General features: G+C 38.1%; 2 protein-coding genes across 6 annotated transcripts; both read right to left on the minus strand.

Annotated features, from left to right (window-relative positions):
* rhoac (ras homolog gene family, member Ac) lies at positions 1–9547 on the minus strand. 3 transcript variants are annotated; one of them, XM_079588336.1, is made up of 6 exons: positions 9401–9491; positions 8365–8429; positions 8004–8162; positions 7253–7373; positions 4639–4769; positions 1–399 (listed from the first exon to the last, which is right to left on the minus strand). In XM_079588336.1, exons 3-6 carry the CDS (start codon positions 8157–8159, stop codon positions 226–228), a joined length of 582 nt encoding a protein of 193 aa, XP_079444462.1. In that variant the 5' UTR covers positions 8160–8162; positions 8365–8429; positions 9401–9491; the 3' UTR covers positions 1–225. The 3 variants fall into 3 exon arrangements, with proteins under 3 accessions (XP_079444462.1, XP_079444461.1, XP_079444460.1); XM_079588335.1 differs by lacking the exon at positions 8365–8429 and having other exon boundaries at positions 8004–8159; positions 9401–9547; XM_079588334.1 differs by lacking the exon at positions 8365–8429 and having other exon boundaries at positions 9401–9546.
* A 1936-nt stretch (positions 9548–11483) lies between these two features.
* On the minus strand, positions 11484–21307 carry LOC306986161 (cadherin-like protein 26). 3 transcript variants are annotated; one of them, XM_079589065.1, is made up of 11 exons: positions 21162–21276; positions 20257–20379; positions 20013–20159; positions 18733–18856; positions 18469–18647; positions 18133–18264; positions 17811–17987; positions 15331–15718; positions 13069–13293; positions 12291–12341; positions 11484–12100 (listed from the first exon to the last, which is right to left on the minus strand). In XM_079589065.1, exons 1-11 carry the CDS (start codon positions 21192–21194, stop codon positions 12093–12095), a joined length of 1587 nt encoding a protein of 528 aa, XP_079445191.1. In that variant the 5' UTR covers positions 21195–21276; the 3' UTR covers positions 11484–12092. The 3 variants fall into 3 exon arrangements, with proteins under 3 accessions (XP_079445191.1, XP_079445189.1, XP_079445190.1); XM_079589063.1 differs by having other exon boundaries at positions 11486–12154; positions 21162–21307; XM_079589064.1 differs by having other exon boundaries at positions 11487–12151.
* Positions 21308–24212: the final 2905 nt, after the last annotated feature.

The following is a 24212-nucleotide window of genomic DNA, read 5'->3' on the forward strand; positions in this document are numbered from 1 at the left end:
TTTTTGCTTGATGTGACCAGAAACCTCTTAACCCCAAACTTAGCGATGACAGGAAATGACATCATCTTGTTCCCGAAGTCTTTCCATTGGTCTCTCGTGGTTTGTCTGACATGATGTCCCAGTGTCAGTCTGATACGGCCGATGACTGCACTAGGACATGAATGCTAGGCTCCCTGCTCTGAAGTCTCCTGGGCTGTTGACTGACGTCCACTCTCCTACAGGTTTCTATAACAGCAGACAGCGATTTTTATTGCCGCGTTTCTTGGTTTCCAGCGCAGCCCTGGTGGCCAATTCGAAGACCTCTCTCACGCCATCTTTTGTCTTCGCTGAGCACTCTAAGTAACCATAGGCGTTGATTCGGCTGTACATGTCGCGGCCTTCCTCTGCCTTCACGGGCTCCTAAATGAAGATAGCATTCAAAAGATATTACAAGCATGTCCAGGCGACTAGCCAATATCAACACGTTTATATTATAGGAATGCATTATATAAAAAAAATATTAAATTTTTTATCATATATGCCTATTCATAATCATGTCGATTCATTCCAGTGATCTTCCATTAAATATTCAAGCTTACAATTAAAAATGGAGGTGATTTACACTGTCCAACTCATAAAAGTATCAAAAAAGTGTTTTATAATCTAGAAACTGGCCGTACTTTAAACACAAAACTTTTGTGACGTACTTTAAACTTTGACAAATACACTGGAGTTTAGCAGTATTTATTAGCATTTAATTTTGTTGTATGGAAAGAAAAATAGTAGCTTGGACATCCTGAGATCATCTTATGTTTTTGAGCAGAAGAAAGTTAGTCGTCCTACAGGTTTGTAAAGACATGAAGGTGAATATCTAACTAAACTATTAGAGATGCACCGATTACCGAAGTTTCTTGGCCGATTCTGATTTCTCACTGAGTTTGACCGGCCGATACCGATTTTAGACGATTCCTGTTTAATTTTTTCGAACCATTTTACAGCACACACAAATATTAATTTTCTATTTTTTCTTTAACCCCTTTCACGCGTAAGTTTAAAATATTCTAACTGACCCCCCAAGTGAGTTTTTTCAAGGCGACGGTTATTTTATAAAGTTCCCTTTACTGTTTCCATGGCGACGCGTCACACCGCAGCCACAATAACACTGTATGTAATGTGTCACTTTTATTTCCTTTTTCCTTTTTTATTCAAAATATTCACAAACTTGCTTACCATGTCATCAACTATCTGATATTCTGCTTCTCAAATAAAGTGAGTGTGTTTGGTTATAAATAATCTTGATCTATAACGTGAGATGGGCGCCGCCATGTTGTCCTGTCAGTCGGATTTACAGCACGTGAATTCATCAGTTTCTCCCGAAATACATGCAAGAAAGTGGCCGGTGAACTGTGAGAAGAATAGAGTAAACTTTATAGTTACTTCCACTATGTTTGTCTGATAGGAATAACACTAGGGCTGTGCTAAAAAATATCGATACAGCGATACATCGTCATGAACTCCTGACGATGCGTGTATCGATACAGCAGCTGCCGTATCGATACTGTTGTGCTTTTGAATGTAGCCAATTCAGGGCTCGAATTTCGGCGCGGGATTGCAGGTATTGCGCATAATTTTATTAATTCCCGCAGGTCTCCTACTTATAATGCGGGAAATTGCCGCAAACATTGATTCACTTTAGCATGTAGGTTTTAACCCTTTCGCACGTACGATCACACCGGTGTGATCAGTCTTGGCTGGTCCCTGGAGCGTACGATCACACCGGTGTGATTAGTCTTGGCTGGTCCCTGGAGCGTACGATCACACCGGTGTGATCAGTCTTGGCTGGTCCCTGGAGCGTACGATCACACCGGTGTGATCAGTCTTGGCTGGTCCCTGGAGCGTACGATCACACCGGTGTGATCAGTCTTGGCTGGTCCCTGGAGCGTACGATCACACCGGTGTGATCAGTCTTGGCTGGTCCCTGGAGCGTACGATCACACCGGTGTGATTAGTCTTGGCTGGTCCCTGGAGCGTACGATCACACCGGTGTGATCAGTCTTGGCTGGTCCCTGGAGCGTACGATCACACCGGTGTGATCAGTCTTGGCTGGTCCCTGGAGCGTACGATCACACCGGTGTGATTAGAGCGGTCAGTGCATCACGTGATCAACTGCTAAATTCAAACGTGCTTTGGCGCGTTGGCTGGCGCTGAGCCAGAGACGGACGCGCTCAGTGCTTGTCATATATCACAACTATTCAGTGTTTTCAACCACATAATGGTTATTTTAGGTTTAAGACATTTAAGAATCACATAAGTACTAAAAAAATTTTTTTTGAGTTTGTAAAATACACACTGATGTCTATGAAAGCGGCAATAATAATCCTTTATAATATAAAAAGACGACACGTTTTATTCATATCAGATACACATTGTGTAAGTAGTTTTACATTTTATCCTATTCTTCTCCCAGTTCACCAGCCACTTACTTTCATGTATTTCGGGAGAAGTGGAGGAATTGACGTGTTGTAAATCCAACAGATCCGATTCTCTGAACTGTGGCACAAACTAACATCGCGCGCATACAGCTCAACTAACGCGATCGTTATAAAGGTGTTTATACAACAAAGCACATCCACATGCACATATTTGACAATCGGAATATCAGTGTTTCATACTATAGATAATAAATGTGTGAAAATTTTGAATAAAAAAGGAAAAATTACATAAAAGCAGATCATCATTTATTCAGCGCTGTGTTGTGGTTGCGCTGTGTCACGTGACAAACAGTGACGCGTCACCATGGAAACAATAAAGTGACAGATTCGAAATAACGGTCGCCTTGAAAAACTCACGCTGGGGGGTCAATTAGAATATTTTAAACTTACGTGTGAAAGGGTTAATAGTAAATTAATGCACACAGATTATAAAATCAAATCAGTCATTTTAAAACTTTGTGCGAGACGCAATTTCACAAACAGCATCAGTGTTCAACGGTGCTGCATTCTCTCTCGTCTGTCAAATGTGTTGCACAAGGTAAGCCCCAAGCGTGGTGCAGGCGGCGATACTACACTCTCGCGTTTCGGAGTCGTGACATGACGGAATATTTACTTGCATAATCGGGCCAGCCTTGCATCATGACTAAAGTTTACCATTTGCACGTCTTTTTATGTCTTACCAGTTTAAACATTCAAGCGAATTTAAATTATTCAGTACTCGCGCGCTCAAGATGGTTTTCTCTGCATGCATACATAGAGTAAAGCCGCCTCACAAACACCTCGCGAGTAACAAAAGTTATTTTTCATGCATTATATCGCTATATCCGTGCGCTAGCTCTTAAAGTGAAGGCAGCCATGTGTCTCATTCATTTTGTTGTCAAAACATCAAACAGATGGCTTCAATATTAAGGAATCTAGATGCATTTAATTTAGTCAGGACCAAAATACTACCCAGTTTTATTTTACATTTGATTACTTTATTCAGTTTCTGTAGTATTTCTGAATACTAGACTATTCAAAAACGTTTCTCTTAATTCAAAGTTTGAAATCAATCTAAAAAAATTACAAATGCATTATTGCGCTTCATATGTCAGGATTTACGGCGTTGTCGAGAATAACGGCTTCAGACAATTGCTTCTCAAGTGTGAGCAACACTACACAATACCAACACGTCAGTTTTTAACAGAAACTGCAATTCCCCGGTTGTATGATTCAGTTAAGCGAGACGTAATGTGAAGAAATGACTCTGTTTGGTGCACATTCCAACACTTACGTAAGACCATTAGTCATTGAGCATTGTTGACACGCTTCAGTGTCACTATAATTGACTTTATAATTGTTATTTCAGTTATTGAGGCAGAGACTTTAAAAGCAAAAGGGAGAGCCATTCTAAGCTTTTTGTGCCAATTGTTTTATTTCATTTAACTCACTGTTTTTTGACAAATGACAAACACTAAATAGTTTTTTAGTATAGTTTTTTATATCACAACTGTTATAACACTGGTTATTCAGATATAAACAGATATTACTGTTATTAAATAAATTTTAATTCCAAATTGATCCATATCGTGATGCGTATCGTATCGTGACATTGTTGGTGATACACAGCCCTAAATAACACACGTCGGCAAATAATATTTGAATGGATTGTTATTGCTGCCTCCACAGTCATCAGTCACAGTGTGTATTTTACAAACTCCAAATGTGTTGTTTTACTCGTGCTTATGTGTATTTAAATGTCTGAAACCTAAAATAAACATTACGTGGTTGAACACACTGCATAGTTGTGATGTATGACAGTGCTGAACGCGTCCGACTCTGGCTCAGCGCCTGCCAACGCGCGGAGGCACAGTTTGAATCTGACAGTGATGCGACGTCACTGAACATGCTAAACCCCATATGTGGCGCCGTACTCTCAGGGTGAGAGTTCAAATAAAAATCACAATGGGACCCTAGTCACCGTACCGCTCAAAGGGTTAATCATGCGGCGCCCGAGTGCATATGACCGGCATAAAATCGGCAGATGTCAGACTCACCGGCCGCTCATGGCCAATCACGTGAAAATCGGCCAATTCCGGTCACCAGCCGATCAATCGGTGCATCTCTAAAAACTATTGAACTATTGCTCTTAAAAATAAGTTTAAAAAAAAGAAAAAAAAGGCCTTGCCTGTTTCATTTTGGCAAGTTCCTTTCGTGTGTGATCATCATTTCGGAGATCCTTTTTGTTGCCGACAAGGATGATGGGAACATTCGGACAGAAATGCTTCACCTCTGGTGTCCACTTTTCTGGAATATTCTCTGTAATGCATTTAAGGAGAGAGGATCATTTCAAATGAATTTGAACTTTATTTTAAAATCAAGACAAGCATTAAAATGGCTTAACAGGTTTCACAGAGCAGGTTTAGGCCTTAGTTACATTAGGACATTTAAGTAGCTTGTATAAACGTGCCTTAGAGAAACACATCACTGATGTGAAACTATGGCACACAACCATGGCACTGACATATTTAAGATATATTAGTGAAAGTTGCTCTGGGACTAGCTTAAGCCTCGTCTGTGAAACCAGGGGTAAATCTTGTTTAAACAGAACCATCACACTTCAGTTTACATCCTTAAAGGGTAACTCTCGCCTAAATTTATCCTAGGCTATTTTTGTTAATCTACCCGAGTCAAACATTAGTGTAAAAGCATAATTAGAATGGAAACGCCACTTTTAAGTTTGAGAGCATCAAAATCCTTATTTTTAAAACACTAAGGCGACACAACATGAAACTGTGCTTGAAGTATCACCAGCGGCTCTACACGTGAACTCCAGCATTAGCCGATAGATATCGCCGTTAACACTTTCTCAGACAAGCGGATGCGGTGAGACCTATTAAGCCTATTGCTGCATCTTTAACTGTCACTTTGAAGTAAAAAAAACGTTTAAACAACAAGTGAAGATTTCATGAACCAATTCATTAGAGCGTTTTATTTATTATTAGCCGACTGGTTTTACCACTATGATTGACACATTTAAAGGTTACGGTGAAACAGAAGTAGTGACAGATCTTTCTTCTGTATTGTGACGTATATCTTTGGAGAATGGATTAGCAAAAAAAAAAGAAAAAAATGTAGGGCAGGACTTGATTTTGTCCATGGGGTTCAATCTACTCTGCTCTGATTGGTCAGATAGTCCAATCTGTTGTGATTGGTCTACTCTGCTCTGATTGGTCAGACGACCCAGTCTGTTGTGATTGGTCTACTCTGCTCTGATTGGTCAGATGACCCAGTCTGTTGTGATTGGTCTACTTAGCTCCGGATCTTCCTCAGCACTTGATACACAGTGATACGAGCTGTAATAATGGCATTGTTTGCAGGCAGTCAATGGAGACCATAGACTGGCATCATAGAAATGTATTACTAATAGGGGTGGAACGGTACATGTATTCGTATTGAACCGAAACGGTACGGGCTTCATGGTTCGGTGCACAAATTTACACGGAGAATACACGGTATAAAAATAAATAAAACTACTGTTAGATACGCGGGTTCTTTATGGACACCTAATCTGTAGCCCCGCCTTAAGCTAGGTTTGATTATACTTTCGCCTGCCTCCGCAGCGCGAGCCTCCGACGACTGCGCGCGCGCCTCCGACGACTGCGCGCGCGCCTCCCCAAATGGACGAGGTATTTATACTTCGCGCTCGCCGATGTCCTAGGCTATTCTTTGAAACGACAGGTGTGGCTCGGTGTAATTGTCCTCTAAACAATCAGGAATCAGCGGCGAGAAGAAGTAAGGTACATTCTTGAATGTTTATTTTAGTACAACACTTTAGTACACCAGCACCACACTACAAAAGAATCGTGTAAAGCAGTAAACCAGATTTTTTATTCCGTGACATTAGAGAGAAAAAAAATGGATATGAGAACGTAACCTACAACTAAATTAATGTTACATATTTTCTAAACATTTTTATTTAGTTTTGTGAACCTTTTTATAAAACATGGCCATTTATTTTTATTTAAAGGGCTTATGTCTGCTATTGTATGCTCATTTTGTTGATGTAAGCAACTAATTTAGACGCAATAACTGGGTGCCGGTGCAGTGAGATGCACATGCTCGGCCAGATTCGGCTCAAAGTCGTGCATCTTCGGATACGGAGCCGAGAGCGCTGTTACAAAAAAAGCTGTGCACTGCACACTGCCATTCAAAACGTGGCCTTGCGCACCCAACGCACATGACCACCCACACAGCAATGACATTTTTGTTTTGCTTTTCCCTCCATTGTACCGAACTCGTACCGAACCGTGATGTCTTAACCGATGTATAAACCGAACCGTGACTTCTGTGTACCGTTCCACCCCTACTAACCCATGTAGGCTCAAACAGGAAGCCAGACTGGAATTACTGATGACTCACTTCAGGGAGTTCAGAATCAGTTCTTTCTTTTGGGAGACAATAACTCTATTTATCCTGCACTTTAATCTTTGAAACTGTGCATTCCCAAACAGATATATTATACACTACATAAAAGGTCATATCTGAAAAGGCATAATTGGGGCAACTTTAAGCACACTAAATGATTGGAGAACTCTGTTGTTTTTCCAGAATAACGAGTTATAACATTTTGATGAAATGATAAGGTCCCTTTTGTTTTTTACAAAAAAAGAAACATGAGGATGAAAACAGATTGGGTGAATTTCGATTTCATGCCGAAATAACTTTTTTCATCATGTGGAATTGAAGTGCGATGAATGAGTCGGTAAAATCTAGGCTAGTTGTTTGTGAGGAAGTCTCACCCAAGCTATCAGGACTGTCGATGGAAAAGCACATAAGAATGACATCCGTGTCAGGGTAGGAGAGGGGTCTTAACCGATCATAGTCCTCCTGTCCGGCGGTATCCCATAAGGCAAGCTCTACCTATAAGAGGAAAGATATTGGTACATGAACAAAACTTTGCCACCAATAACTGTGAATCTTATTCTGTATCTATACAACTTTGCAACAAGTATAAAAAAGACCATATGTTGAATATTCTTGCTGGAGATGTATTATAAATATCATCCAAGATTTAAATTTTAGTATCAAAAATGGCATTAGAGCTGGGAAGGCAGTAGAGTTAGAATTCATGTGAATCTGTACAAAATGTCTGTGAAATGAAACACAGACGTTTCCTTGAAAACACTGACTCAAATATGTGTTTGTCGTCACTCAGTCTAACTGCACTTTTTCACATATTCAAATATTTTACTAAAAATATAAGTAAATATTGGCGTTTATTACCATGACTTGCTCTCTTAGTGCATATAAATGAAAATAATTAACTATTATTCTTCCAATTGTTTAAAAACTGTGGGAAAACATGCATTTATTAGTTGATAATGTCAGAGAAACATTCTTTATTTGACTTCTTGAATAAAAAATATATTTGGCTATGACTGTTTGGTTGAAATGATGGTGCAAAGATATCATTTTGGACCGCAATGTCACAAAAATGCACATGCAAATCAATTTTATGAATAAATGTGAAGCCGTTGGCAGCTTTCATACCTGTTTTCCATCAACCTCGATGTCTGCTACATAGTTCTCAAACACAGTCGGCACGTAGACTTCAGGAAACTGATCTTTACTGAAAACAATAAGCAAACAGGTCTTTCCACAGGCTCCATCGCCCACTATGACGAGTTTCTTACGAATGGCAGCCATCTGCTGAGGAGAGACACAGATAAGGACAGACAACATGTAAACTTCACTGATTCAAAGCACTGTGAGAGCAAATTGAAAAGCAGCTGTTTAAAGTGGAGAAATAGTTTACATTTAAAGTGGCAGACATAGATAGATAGATAGATAGATAGATAGATAGATAGATAGATAGATAGATAGATAGATAGATAGATAGATAGATAGAATCAACAGGAACCGGAAACACAGCTGCGGAAGTATAATTTGACCGGAAGTTGCACTATATCGGTGTCGCTATGTGGTAAAGAAAGAAAGAAAAAACTAAACTCTACACAAATACTGACCAAATGACAAAGGACATAATCATAAAACATCAGATTAACGAGGATCTACGTATTTTGCTGCGTATGAAGATCGATATATTCACGATAGGAACGCGTCCCGTCGCGAGGCCTGTGTTTCCGCCGCACCCGCGCCATCAAAACATTCACAGCATTCATTCACAAACATATACATTCATAAAATAATACATCATAAAACGTCAACAAACACCTACATGTATATACTAACATAGAAAATACGTGTTTTTTTCATATAAACAATATAGTTTCGCACTATACGTGATGAATCTCCATGGTTGGTTAAGTTAGCCACTAGCCGACATTTATCAGGAAGAAACTCTGTTTTAAATAAACCTGAAATAATAATCAAATCGGCACATCATTACATAATGGTACACACCTTTCATAGTGTATAACATCATTTTATGAACGTAAGTTATATCTCACTATAATCTTTTAGAAAAACTGTAAGCGAAATGGCAAAGACTTTGTTGTAACGTTAAGCAGATTAGACTGTGGTAAAATATAAACAATATTTGCTCTAATCTAACGTAAGTTACTGAAACACTGATTTCAACAATGTCAGAAGAGTTTAAACTTGAGATTAGACTAATTTACGTGGATGAAACTAATCGGTTCATATTTTCTCGTTCATTCATTATGTAAAACGAGTTTAAACGCATAGAAATATTAAATTGAACCATAATCTTCTGAACTATTTTAGCTAGTTTGTTCAAACTAGCTGACATGAATCATCAGCATAAATGATGCAACTCGCGTGAAAAAATATATATTTACAGTCACGGTGAGTTTCAGGCCGTTGAAATCCTACAGTGAAAAATCCACGATCTCACCATTTCCTCACCAAATGTCTTTCATTTTAATCAACTTGATGTATTTACACAAAACATTTAAAATACTTACCGTTTTCTTTTTGTTGTGGTGCGGGGAAGTGTCGGCTTTCCTGTCTTTTCCTGGCTGCTGGTTTTAAAGTCCGCCCATCTTCAGTCCTGCCACGAAACAACACCCGCCCATACAAACACAGCTTCATCAAGAACTGTGAGAAGATAACTCTCTTACACTACACACACTTTCGTTTATGTCCCAGCCAGGCCCTGGTTTTTATTTAACCCTTTTTTTTAGTTGAAAAGAAGGTCATTATTTCCATCAGAAACAACTAATCGTGCTCCAAATATTATTTATTTTTCATTTAGCAAGAGAAAACAGTATTCACTCCACAAATGTTTATTTCCACCTCAGATTGATTAGAGATGTAGCCTACAAATTCATGTGAGTTCTGAGAGAAAAAACACAGGATAGCCTATATGTCAATTCAAAATAGTTTTCTGAAAAATGAGCACTAAGATTTGTTGAGAAACTATCCCCCATAAATTAAAATTCACGATGTTTAATCCCAATGCAGTGTTGACAGAACAGAACCGGGCTAATGGTCATACTTCCTGGTTCTGGTAAGAACTCGAGCTGCTGCGTTTTGAACTAGCTGTAGTTTGTTTACAGTTTTTTCAAAACAATCACATTTTTTCAAAACTCTGTACACAATTCCTAAAACTGCACACACAAAATGCAAAATGCCTCACATCTCCTTCAAAATGTAACACTGCGTTCAAAATGCCATAAACACATGTCAGAATGAAGCATTTGCATCAAATGGCAAACACTTTCATAATAGTAAATTTGTGGATATACCATGTAAATACTGTTGCTCTAAATCTAAAGCTAATTTGGTCTTTTAGAAGCAGTGAATGGTTAGTGATCAGTTACTGTAAGCGATTAATGTTTGTACATGTGAGGAGTGTGTGTGTGGCCTGGTGAATAAGTGTAGCATTTTGATTGGTTGTGTTTAGAAAAGGAAAGCAAGTCACTTCCTGTTAGATTTTTTGTGTTTTAGGTCGAGAATTGTGTGTAGTGTTTCGAAAAAAGTGTTTTATGCAATTGAAAACTGAGTCAAAGGCTGAGAAATAGCTTATGGTTTTGGAGATTTGGTGTGTAGTTTTGCACTTTGAGTGAGAGGTTTCAAAAATCGTGTGACATGAAAAGATTTTGTGTGTAAGCAGTTAGAAAAAACTGTATTAAGCGTGCAGGGCAACCCCCCAGTAGAGCATTACAATAATCTAGCCTTGAGGTCATGAACGCATTAACTAATTGTTCCGCATTTGTCAATGAGAGCATATGGCGGAATTTAGATATATTTTTAAGATGAAAAAATGCGGTTTTACAGATACTAGACACATGAGTTTCAAATAAAAGATTGTTATCAAAGAGCACACCCAGGTTCCCAACCGACGACGAAGACTTAACAGAGCAGCCATCACGTGTTAGACAGTATTCTAGGTTATTACGTGAGGAAGTTTTTTGTCCCATAATTAGAATCTCTGTTTCTTCTGAATTTAGTAGTATGAAATTACTAGTCATCCAATTTTTTATATCAGCTATGCATTCTGTTAATTTTGTGAATTGGTAGGTTTCGTTCGGTTTTGAAGAAATATACAGCTGAGTATCATCAGCATAACAGTGAAAGCTAATTCCATGTTTCCTAATGATATCTCCTAATGGTAGCATATACAGAGTGAACAGCAGCGGTCCTAGTACTGAGCCTTGTGGTACGCCATACTGAACTTGTGATTGATAAGACATCTCTTCATTTACTGCTACAAACTGATAACGGTCAGATAAGTATGATTTAAACCATGCTAGTGCAATTCCACTAATGCCAACATAATGTTCGAATCCATTTAAAAGAATGTTTATAATTATTCTGGTGATATGATTCTTATTATGAATGTGTGCCCTGGTCCTGTCAGTTTTTAGAAGACTAATAAGACATACATTTTTCCTTCTTTGCGTGTGTAGGACCATCATGTGGAAAAGTCCAGCAGGAACCAAATATGCCACTTGCATGGCAAACTGAACAGCAACCACCAACCACCGATTATAAAATATGAATGTTTCTGTATGCGTACAATAAGTTCACCACCACACTGCAGATGTTGTATCTCCATGTATGAAATTTTAATGGTAACACACTCTTTTTATTATAGCACAATAAATAAAGACAATATAATTAAGAGTATAAATAACCACAAAACATGGACAATCTCTAACTTGTATAAAATGTCTTCATATGAACACTATAAACATATCAGTGTACGAATACCTTGATACAGTCTCACCCACCCGATCTGAGAAAGTGTTAAGAAAGTGTTTATGAATTTCCCAACTTTTATCTGCATCTAGGCTGATATAATTATTTGACACATAATACATATTCATTCACAGAATTCAGCCAGCATTCACTTAATGCAGAATAGTAATTTGTTTCAATCTATTCCTAAAGTCATCCACTTCACTTTACACATTTAGAACAAACACAATCAAAAGCAACCCTGCTTTTTTATTCAGTGCAAAAGCAAGCAGCATTAAAAATCCTTCAAAAATCCTTCTTTTTTTTTATCCTTCACATTGTCACAGTGTATAAAGTGGCATACTGAAGTCTGGTATAGCTTTTTGATTCCAGCTCTGGCTCGTGGAGTTCACGTGAAGTAAAGATGCTGATCCCGGTAAATGGAGGACATCAGTTTGTCCACAAGCCTCGGGTTCAAAACACTGCGTAATTTGGACCAGAAATGGAGATTAGTCCAGTTCTAGATCTCCCATCTGCTTTTTTTTTTCAGAAAATGAAAGTCAAACATCATATCACATCAAATTAAAAAGATATTCAAATAACAAATACGGCCAAAATAGATGTGAATGGTGCTAGCTGACTTAAGTAGCAAGACAATGTTCCTGTGCTTACCATCAGATTTCTTTGCACGGCATTTGATCCTGAACGCCAACAACAGCATCCCTTTTTATTTTAAATCACAAAACACACATACAAAATTGATTATTATATAAACATATACTACCGTTCAAGTGTTCGGGGTCGGTAAGATTTAAAAAATGTTTGAATGTCTCTTTTGCTCACCAAGGCTGCATTTATTTAATAAAAAATACAGTAAAATTCAGTAATAAATTGTAATAATGTGAAATATGAGTACAATTTTAAAATAACTGTTTTCTATGTGAATATATTGTAAACTGTAATTTATTCCCGTGATCAAAGCTGTATTTTCAGCATCATTACTCCAGTCTTCAGTGTCACATGATCCTTCAGAAATCATTATAATATGATGCTTTGATGTTGAAAACAGTTTTCTCCCCCATGGATTATTTTATGAATAGAAAGTTCAAAAGAACAGAATTTGTTCGAAATAGAAATCTTTTGTACCATTATAAATGTCTCGAATAAATTCTTGCGAAATAAAAGTATTATTATTATTTTTTTTTTTATCGAACTGACCTCAAACTTTTGAACGGTAGTGTACTCACATACAATTTATATCGTCACCATTTAAAAGTATGTTCAAAAAGTACTTTTGACAACACTACGGTTTGTGACATTAAAATACTTCCTCCAGTATCGGTTTAATATGCATAGACAGCTTGCATAATTACAATTTTTGGATGAACTAAACACTCTTAAACCAGCATTTCCGCGCACCCCTGGGTGTGAATGTGAAGAGCTCTCTCACCCAGCAGCAGCAGGAGGCTGAAGATCACGGCAGCGACGGCAGTGGCGCTCAGAGGTAACACTGCTGGTCCTCTGAGCACATGGCAGTCTGCAGAAACATCACAGTCACACACACGCACCGACAGGCTCTGGAGGGAAACCTGGCCCCGGCCGTCGGAGATCTTCAGGGTGAGTTCATGATCGCCCGCACGCACAGCGCTCTCTTTGATCAGTCTCACAGATGTGCCTGGGAGGAAATCAGAACATGCTTTACACTGGAAAATGAACATGGTACCTTATACAATATAATGTTACGCGAATACTGTAATAATTCAGTGTTATGCTATTGCATTGTGCATTGTGCCATTTTTTCTTGTGAGAAAACAGGTACATGGGTTGCTATGGTGCATTATAGTGATCGCCCACTTTTTCAGCTTTGTTATTTTTTCCATTCATTTTTCCCATAGGGATAAAAAAAAAAAAAGCTTTGTTAAAGAGTATTACCCATGAAACAAGCCAACCAGCTACGAGGTGAATCATAATACTACAAACTTTGATTTTAATCAAAAAAGTATTTGAAAAATCATAACAATACAAATCTACAAAGATGTGTAGCCTACTTAAGGACTTTCTTTAGGAAAATAACTACAATCCCATGAAGCATTGCAAAGTAAATAATTGAGCAACAATGGCGATTGTATATTTATATATATTTCTACAATCGCCATTAATATATATATTTATTACATGGCTTGGTTGAATTCTAATGTAGAATGCGGTCTGTTATTTTTTGATAACAATCGCTGCTAAGAATAACACACCGTTGCCATGAAAAACAGAGCGTTACCATGGACATAGTGTTCTTAGCGGAAGCGATACAATCGTTCAATAAACTCCTTTTTAAATCTATTTTTTGTGTCAAATTATTGATTTAATTTGTAGGTAGCCATGTAATAAGCAGGATAATGTAGAGCGAGGCGGTTGTTATAGCGAATAGCTTCGCGTCGGAGTCCTGATCAGCCTGTCGGGGTTGTATTCGCTATAACAACCGCCTCGCTATACGTTATCCCTTACATATATATATTAGGGGTGGAAATCACATGTACCTCACGATACGATACAATACGATAATATCACGATACAGCAATTCTGCGATAGTTAGATATCGTGATGTATTATTATAGGATTGTCTAGCAATATATAAATTGTAAAAACAAAATGCCAAGAGGTTAAGTGCAGGTTTTCTCTTTTAATCAAAGTCCAAACTGTTAGAAAAGAGCACTAAAAGTTTTCCAGTCTGTTAATTAAGCGGAACATTTGAAGTAAATTAAACATTTTCAATGAGATCAGGGCCATGACATTACCAGTGGCGTTCTTGTTGGTGGGAGGGCCGGATTAACCATTAGGGCAACTGGGCACTTGCCCAGGGGCACAGGACATCTAAGGGGCCCTGGCCACCGTCAAATATTATGTTAGATCACCTTATAAACGCAGTCCTCATGCACCTTCCGAATTATAAGCAGATTTTTGCAACCTGTTTGATCAAAATATTATGTTAAATCACAAGTCATTGTGCCCAGGGGCCTCTGAACTCTTAATCCGGCCCTGGTTGGTGGTATTACCCGTGTACTTTACTTTTACCAGGCAGTTTTTGTATATCGCGCAGCACTCTTTGTTGATTATGTGTGTCCCATCAATGGTATAAATGGCGAAGTGCGTCCAGACATCTATTATTTTACTCGCACTGCTGTCCACTATCCCGTTAAAAAACAATTTTTCTTAGGCTATAGTTAACTTATGTTCACGTTTCCCTCATTCATGTGTTGAGCGCCACCTCGAGGAGCCATGAAGTAGTGAAGCTGGGAGCAGGGAAATCTATTTAGAGCGCCTTATTTTATTACTTAAAACATCGAAATTTGGCCCCAGTGTATCAATTCTCGTATATTGCATGGAGAAGGACAACGATAAATCGCCATATCGCTATTTTGTCCCATCCCTAATATATATATATATCTAAAGAGCTCTTTTGCTGCAGTTTGCTTGTCGTGACTCTGATTTCTGGTGATTTTCTGAACAGCATCATGGGTAATGTAGTTGAATTCCGCTGTTAAATGTGATTATTTACAACACAAAACAGCTTTAACAGAAGCAAACAGGATTGTAGCTCACAGTGGGACTGTCTTTAAAGGGTTATACGTTTCCTATGGAGAAAATGAATGGCGTTTTTACTTCCAGAACCCGACTATTGCGCTTTATTACAATAAAGAGAGTGTTTTTCTGATACCATAGTTATAATGAAGCCTCCATCCCCCCTCAACATCTCCCATCAGCTCAACGTGGACTGCCGGGCCGGACAGGTTCGGGTCCACAGCTGTGATCTCAGTGTTCTTCTCAGACAGACACATGCCCAATCGGTGCGCCTCCAGCATCGGTCCAGCCGCCAGCCTCTCCGCACGTTTCACGATCTCCACAAACACAGAGGGCTCACTGTCATCTTTATTAACATTGGTGATGAGGAGGGACGCTGATGTGGAGCTGGACCTTCCTCTTGAGTGGTGTACATCCCACAGTCCGTGTTTGGGACGTCCTGTGACTCTACAGTAGAAGAAGGGCTCCTCGTTCTCCACAATGACGGTTAGGCTCAAGTTGGACTTTTCTTCATCATTCAAAGGCTGCGTGGGGGAGAAAAATCACATTATGAGTCACACTGAAATAATATTAAGCATTCAGAAACATGTTTTATGCCAGCCCAGGTACATTCACAATATTTGGGGGTTTACTAGCAGCATATATAAAACACCACAACACATTATTCACAGGTAATACTCTTGTACCCAGGCAAAGATAAAAAATGAAACTGCACAAAAAAAGATCACAGTGATAGTTGAAACCGAGGTAGACGGCCTCTGTGAAAAACACTTATTACAGAAATAATATACTGTAAATGAATATACATCAATATACTTATTATTATTTACAGTTATTATAGATGCAACTAGCTGAACTTTAGGCTTTTTTGACCCACTTTAGTTGGTAAAATAAACACATTGATATGCAAGTTCATAATTACTTCTATTGTTTTTGAGATATGGTTAAAGTTACTGTTGAATGAAATGACAAGCATTTAGTGTAAACTAAAATATACTTTAATGTAATTTATATTGAAACGTGTGTGTCATGCATTTACATATATTGTATAATGTACTTTAAAGTAAAACTTTTAATTAAACTATTACAAAGTGCACTTTTATAATAAAAAAACAAAGATAGATAAAAGTGTTCTTAAAAGTGCACTTAAATAGCCTTTTACATCACAAGTGCACAACTAAGCACACTTCTTTTTCACATGGGGGATGATAAAAATAGTTTGAGAAATTTACTTTTTTGTAGTAGGCAGAAGTTGATTTTTCAATTTAATTTAACCCATTCAACTGTAATGGTGATATTGAAAACTGGCTGATTTATAATAATAATTAAAAAAAACATTTTGTTGGTAGGTGATAGGGACAAATATTGAAGAAAATGTGGCGCTCCAAATAAGTAAAAATCATGTTGGTTCTAGAGCCAAAATAAGGTCAGCTAGAAAAGTTCTAGGACATATATTTTATTAGCTAAACCAGTGGTTCTCAAAGTGGGGTCCGCGGACCCCTAGTGGTCCGTGAACTATAGGGGGTCCGTGAAATAATTTATAACATATTGTGCCCGCGTCTCGCGTGCGCGCACAATATGTCAGTTCTAGCACTGCTAATTTGACATCGCAGCCTGTTCATTATCAAAATAAAATACAGTCAACCGAACTTATAAAAAGTTCTGCTTAATTTAATGATCTGTTGTACACTATATGAAGGCAGACTAACAGCTCGTCAATGTCAAAATGTTTGAGTCTCAGATGAATTCAAAGTAGGCTTATATGTTCACAGAAGCTGCAAGCCGAGCGTGAATTCCCGCACGACGCTTCAGTTAACGGTCATAACGTGCGAGATAAGATGTGGGCCTAAATAGCTAAACTAAACAGCTGTTTTAGATAGATGTTTTAAACGAACAACAGAAACAATCAGTTTGCAAAGTATCAACCAAAGCTCAGCTTTGGGAAAGGAAACAGGTCAAGAGCAGCATACTGTGCCCAGGATGAGATTAACATTATGGATTCCTATTTAACACAGATATACTGTATGTTTTTTCGCTAATTACAGTGGATATAAGCTCAATTTAACAACACAAGCACCTATTAAACATATTGGCCCTATTATTGTATAAATATAAGTAATCCTTGAAACATTTCTCATTGCTGTTTGGAATATGTGTTTTGATGTACATGTGAATAATAATCATATACATTTTGCATTATCATTTTGTATGTGGATCATTCATTGTCAAATTTAAACTGTCATCTGCTTGGCAAAAAATGTATGCCACTGCCCACTGACATGCTTTTAAAGCTTTAATTATCACATTTTCTGGCCTTAAAACACCTTAAAAGGTACGTGTAGATCAAGAAAATCTAAAATTCCTCGGGGGGCATGCCCCCGAACCCCCCTAGCAAGATCACTTTGGGACCTCAGTAGGCTATTTACAACTTCCTGGATATGACCCTGGGTGGAGACCATTTGTGCAAAAATATACTTCATTAGCCGCTCCCACATTTAATATGGGCTCAATTACTGTTATAAATATGAGGGGGTCCTTGGAAATGTTTTTCCCCTGTAAGGGGTCCCTGGCTCCAAAATGTTTGAGAACCCCTGAGCTAAACGAATCCAGTCTTACCTCCGTGACGGTCATGACTCCATCATTGGTGTCGGGATCCGTCTGAATCTTGAAGTGTTGTGCTTTATCACCCCGGAGAGAGTATCGTGCTCTCCACGCTGCGGATCCTCTGCTGTCTTCATCTGTCACCTGCAGTCGACAAACAGGTTCTCCGCTCGCCTGCGCTTTAAAAGAAGCCTGAGGGACAAAAGTCATTAAATATATTTTTATCTTGTGGCTATTATTGGTTTCAACTCGGTAAGAGTTCAAAAACAAGTCGAACGGCATAACCTTGACTGCAATTGACAATAACACCTGAGAGCTTTACACTTGGTTGACTTACTGTTGCCCCAGTGAATTCTGGTAGATGGTTGTTTTTGTCGATGATATTCAGTATCACAGTGCCTGTACTGGAGAGTTGCAACTTCTCCCCATGATCCTTTGCTTCAACCAGAATAGTGTATTTTTGGGTCTCCTATACAGTGAAAAAGGAATAGTAAAGTTGAATACTGTATCTCTCACTACCAAAAGTTTGAACATTGAATTTATGCATCACATGATCTTTGACATTTTGATAGCATCACCTCTTATTAACTCGTTTAATACTGTTTAAAAGCATACCAGAGCATGAATCTACGTTAAATTATCAATTATATGTGCAACAGGACAGTGTACATACCTCATAATCCAGGCATCCCTTGAAAGAGATCGTCCCGGTCACATCTGCTCCAGTTTGTTCAATGAAGAACTCAGTATTGGAGGTTTGGGGAGAGACCGAAACGATCCTCAGAGTAAACAACGAGTTTGCTGAGCCAAACTGGTCAATGTCGGTCGCCAGCACTGTGACCAAACGCTCACCTGTGGGTAAGACAATACAGAGATGATCATGGGAAATGTACACATAGGAAACCAGTTGGTTTAAACACGCTTTGTGTATCAGTACCTTGTGGTGTCGACTCATCTATTGTGATTTCATAAACTTCCTTATTGAAAACAGGAGCGTGGTCATTAACATCCTGAATCACGATATCTACGGCAACGTTTGTGCTTTCATTAGTTAGTCTGATCTGCACGTCAACAAAACAACAGAAAGTATTAATAAAATATTAAATGAATGAATTTAACATGACACATCAATATTGTTAGTTTCACACCAAGAACGATATCTATGAAGATAACTGGGTAACACTTTACAAAAACATTCATTTATTAAACATTAGTTAATGTATTAACTAACATGAACTAATGAGCAATACATTTGTTACAGTATTTATTAATCTTTGTTAATGTTAGTTAATATAAATAAAGCTGTTCATGTTAGTTCACAGTGCATTAACAATTAAGATTTTAACAAAGATGAATAAATGCTATATAAGTGCAGTTCATTATTAGTTAATGTTAACTAATGTAGTTAACTAATGTTAACTAATGAACCTTATTGTAAAGTGTTACCGATAACGGTAACGAAGATGACATTAGCGTCCACAGCAGCGACCGATATTTGTTTGTTTATTATAAGCGCGCAGTTTTGTCGTCTGTCGCTTTAAATGCACGAGCTCGATACAGCAGGATGGATTCTGATTGGCTGTCAATGTTTTTATCGTTCACCAGTTGGAAAAAAATCGTTCTGAAAGCGATTCCACTCGTGCCGTTATCATTATAGTATTGGCTATTCTTTAATATTTAAAACGATTTTAATATATCTTATCTTTATAGTTATTGTCCTTGGTGTGAACGGGCCTTACTGCACCCACACACCGGACGCGAATAGCGCGTCAGGCGCGAGTGATTTCAATGTTAAGTCAATGCAAAGACGCGTTACACGCGTTTTACGCGCGTAAAGGCCTTTTTATGCTTCTCCGTCAACTCCACGCCGTAGCTACGCCGTCACTCCTACGGCGTCGTGGCCGTTTTATGGTTCTGCGTCGGGTTGTGTTGCATCGCGGTGCATTTCACCGCCAGAACGCTAGGGGGGTTGGGGTGTGACCAATCACAGCCCTTGTGGTCTGCGTCGCCTCGACGCGTAGTTACAATTTTTTGGAGGTGCACGTCGAGCTACGGCGGAGGGGTTCGCATCGACGCAGAAGGGTCTGCGGGGGTACGCCGTCGATATGACGCAGAAGCATAAAAAGGCCTTAACGCGTCTTTGCATTGACTTAACATTGAAATCACTCGCGCCTGACGCGCTATTCGCGTCCGGTGTGAACGCACCATTAGACTTACTGTTAGCCTCTTGTACTCCTCATAGTCAACTTTTCCAAGAGCATAAACCGATCCGTTGGATTTGACAGAGATAATTCCCTTGGGATCTTTGTCAATGCCCTGTCCATGGATGAAGTATTCCTCCAAAACTGTCTTCTCAATATTTAACTAAAAGAAAAAAAAGGTGTAAACACTCAGAGGACAAACTCTGAGTCTATGTGCTTATCAGTTGATTTTCTGCTATAAAGTGTTCAATATCACCCACATCTCCCAGTTTATATGGGAAAGGCCCACTGAGCTCCTCTTCCATGGAGAGTGAATCCACAACCCAAGCTCGCTTTTTGCGTAAGTTTTGTTTGGATGCGGTTGCACACTGAATACTGACACTCTGGAAAAGAAAATATTACACAGAAAGTTACAATTTACATTTCAAAATAATAAAAATAGGAATAAAGTCATTACTTGTTATTAGCTATCCTGTTCTGTTATGTTGCAACTTAGCCATACTTAGATTGTTTGTACAAGATTTGAACTCAAATTATTTGGAAAGCTTTTCTCATTTCATTTCAACACTGACTCCCATATCTGCAACTTTGAATCGTTTCCAGTTTATAGTGCCCCCCCCCAAAAAAAGTATCTGCATGTCTGAAATTAGTTATAATTTGAATATAAGTTATTATATTTAGTAACTAGTAAAACCAAAACTATAAGCCTATATTTTTTTGTTACTTGAAATAAAATGAATGTTCGCAAAATAAAATAAAATATACAAAAACTAAAATCTAGTTGCCAAGGCAAACATTTTCATCTTGTACTAAAATACATAAAACTGAAATTAAAAAATGTATACAAATATGGATTCTAAAAATGCTTAGATAACTAAAATGGTATCTAAAATGAAAATGAAAACTGGACATATAAAAAGAAAAATGATACAAATCTGAATTGTATTGTTTTAAATGACAAAATATGTAAAAATCCAATAATTAAAATAGAATAAGGCAGAAAAATATCTCTACTCGAACATTATAAAACTCAGAGTTATCTCTTTAAATCCATAGGTTTTTAGAGAAGTGCATTTAATATTAAGTATTTGTTTTTAGAAAATGTGTAAAAGATTTAATTCAATTGAAAACTGATAATATATTTAAAAATCACTTTGTTACTTACTGCAACAAGGAGAACGATCACAACAGCCTTCATTTTATGCAGCGGGAATGGCCAGTCGCTCAGATTCAGGATCTCGTTGCTTTAGTTGTTCTAAGTGTGAGGCAAGTTGACTTTTAAGCCTATATAGAGGATGAAAACATTTCTCTGGAAATCCATTAGAAGTACAGCACCCTATTGTTGAAGTGCATTTCTAAGGAATTGTTTAATAGTTCAGACATTCCTGAACAAAGAAAGCAAGAAATACAAGTTGCTTCAAACACATGTTCCGGTTTCAGTTAAATGGGGAAATAATTTTTTTGTGTGTGTGATGTAACTTGAGATAGATAAGCCTATTCCTTACATGACAGTGTTGAATCGGCAGGCAGCATGATTTCTAGGGAATGAGGTCAGCTCGTGCTTCAGTTTCATAGCAAAAACATTTATAGGTCAGATATTTTATGATCCTTTTTATATCCTTCCAAGCAAATAAACTATGACGTTTCGAAAGACTTTACTCAGCAAACAGACAATGTCAGTTTGCACTTTCAATCTTACAGAAGAGTGATTTTCTTTTCACTACAACATGCATAGGTCACACCATAAATATTTTGTTAAACCAAATCAACTAGCTACTGGTACTTTGTGGTTAACTTATTAAAATAGGGAAGATTAATTAACCAATTATGTACGTGCGTTCAATAAAATAGAAAATCATAACTCAAAAACTAAACGTTTTTGTAAGAGTTTGATCTTAAAATCTACATTCAAAACTAATAGTTAGCCTACATTTGCTTGTTTTGTAGGCTAGGCTACTCCAAACGTTATGACATGTTTAGTTTACATGTGAAATATTGTTCACCAGTGTATAGAAGTATAGAAACCAGTGTTGCCAGACTGGGTGGACGATCTCTAGGCCAAAAGCTCACCGAAACCCACACAAAATGTTTACTGACAAAATAATGTGATAGAATTTTACTGCCATGTCAATCAAGATTGATAAGGGCAATTTTTATCTCCCTTAAAGCAGAATAAGGATGACAAAAATTTTTTTTATAATAATAATTCCTAGGAAAACGGATCAAAACAGGGCAAATACTTTAAGGAGAATGAGCAAAGATGACAAAAAAATCCAGGAAGAAATTATATTTAATGTCAGCAGTAAGGAAATGTCACTTTAAACGATTGGTTCACTTTCAAATAAAACATTTCCTGACCCCCATGTCATCCGAGATGTCCACATCTTTCTTTCTTCAGTCGAAAAGAAATGAAGGTTTTTGAGGAAAAAAAATTTCCCCATACAATGGACTTCAATGGCACCCAACGCTTTGAAGGTTCAAATGTCCGTCTCAATACAGCTTCAAAGTCTCGACACGATCCCAGCCGAGGAATAAGGGTCTTATATCTAGCGAAGCGATCGGTCGTTTTCTACAACAACAAAATAAATCTCTGAGATGCGCCACGCATTACGTGGAAAGGTCACGCGTGACATCGTTAAACATCCAGGATATGCAAACATAAGGACCATTTTAAACAATAAACTGACACAAATACATATAAATATGTGTCATTCAACATACAATATCTTTGAACGGTCCTCCTACTCTTGTAAACACTGGGTCGATACTTCCGACTACGTCACGTGACCTTTCCAACGTGATGATGTAATGCGTGGCGCATCTCAGAGATAGTACAAGACTGCATTTGTGGTTAAAAGGTATATATTTTTATTTATTTATATATTTTTCAAAAAATGACCGATCTTAATTTTTTTTTATGACCGATCATTTCGCTATAAGACCCTTATTCCTCGGCTGGGATCGTGTCGAGACCTTGAAGCTGCATTGAGACGGACATTTGAACCTTCAAACCGTTGGTTGCCATTGAAGTCCATTATATGGAGAACAATCCTGGAATGTTTTTCTCAAAAACCTTAATTTATTTTCGACTGAAGAAAGAAATACATGGACATCTGAGTAAATTGGGGTGAGTCAGATCAGGAATTTTTTTTTTGAAAGTGAACTACTCATTTAAGAGCAAAACATGCCCAATATAAGTGATGATAGGAATGCAGCCTATTAGCAATCATTTCACACACACCATGACAGCCAAAAAAGTGTCATTCATTGATTGATACACCTACTTTATAATCTGACAGCAAAAAATTGACAACAATACGCATGCTTTGTACAAACTTTGCACAGTCAGAAGTAATACAGTACTACGGTTTAAAAGATGACCTGATGCTGGACAGAAGTAGTAGTGTAGTCTCATACTCGATTTTGATTAAATAATTCAATTGACCCTTCGCAGGGATCTTGATTGACAGGTGATCTGACCAATCATACTTCGCCATCCGCCATTTTGTCGGACAAAGCAGTCAGGAGAGTTAGTGGATTAACATGTGAGGATTTGAACTTGAGAAGCGGAGTGTACTGACGCCCTTCCGCAGTTAAAACAACATTCCTCCTGATGTTCATTCATGTTTATTTGATGCTATAAATGAACTAGAAGGAAGAGATGATCGGTTCACGAGCAGCTTTAACTGAGGACTACAGCGACCTGTCACGACACATTAAAGAGCCACAAAACGGTATTTATTGTTTAAATTTCTTTACATTTTTTCAAAAACCCCATGACTCATGATGAGCAATCACGTCTCACCACCATAAAAGACGGTACATTGATTGACAGGTCTCCCTTACCCGGCCCTGATTGGTTAAACTGAACCAATAAGGGTGTTGTTAGGGAAAATGTGTTGATGTCTGCACTGCACTACACCATGTCTAATAAGGGGAGAACTGCCACTCTCAGTGAACTTCCGGCTTCTGAACGGGTTGCAGTTCCACTCTGGGAAACACTGGCTGGAGTAAAGGGTTTAATTGGTATACCAGAGAGCAAGAGAGACGTCAGGTGTAATGAATGAGGGAGCAAACCATATTTGACCGTGTCAGGATCATGTAAGGATATGCTAACTGGTGATTGCAATGTGTTCAAGCATCAGAACTGAGACCAATACAGTATATAAATGTAGTACTGGACTGGAAGTGCATTTGTTTGGACGCGTCAGATAGC

The sequence above is a fragment of the Phoxinus phoxinus genome, assembly GCF_949152265.1.
Source record: "Phoxinus phoxinus genome assembly, chromosome: 18".
Lineage (NCBI taxonomy): Eukaryota > Metazoa > Chordata > Actinopteri > Cypriniformes > Leuciscidae > Phoxinus > Phoxinus phoxinus.

Coding starts and splice junctions, on each gene's coding strand:
- rhoac (XM_079588335.1), bottom strand. CDS start 8,159: ATGGCTGCCATTCGTAAGAAACTCGTCATAGTGGGCGATGGAGCCTGT. Junction 4,770..7,252: donor CGACAGTCCTGATAGCTTGG/GTGAGACTTCCT, acceptor AATGCATTACAG/AGAATATTCCAGAAAAGTGG. Junction 400..4,638: donor AACTTGCCAAAATGAAACAG/GCAAGGCCTTTT, acceptor ATCTTCATTTAG/GAGCCCGTGAAGGCAGAGGA.
- LOC306986161 (XM_079589063.1), bottom strand. CDS start 21,194: ATGAAGGCTGTTGTGATCGTTCTCCTTGTTGCA. Junction 20,160..20,256: donor TCCCATATAAACTGGGAGAT/GTGGGTGATATT, acceptor TTTTTCTTTTAG/TTAAATATTGAGAAGACAGT. Junction 15,719..17,810: donor GAGTCATGACCGTCACGGAG/GTAAGACTGGAT, acceptor TCCCCCACGCAG/CCTTTGAATGATGAAGAAAA.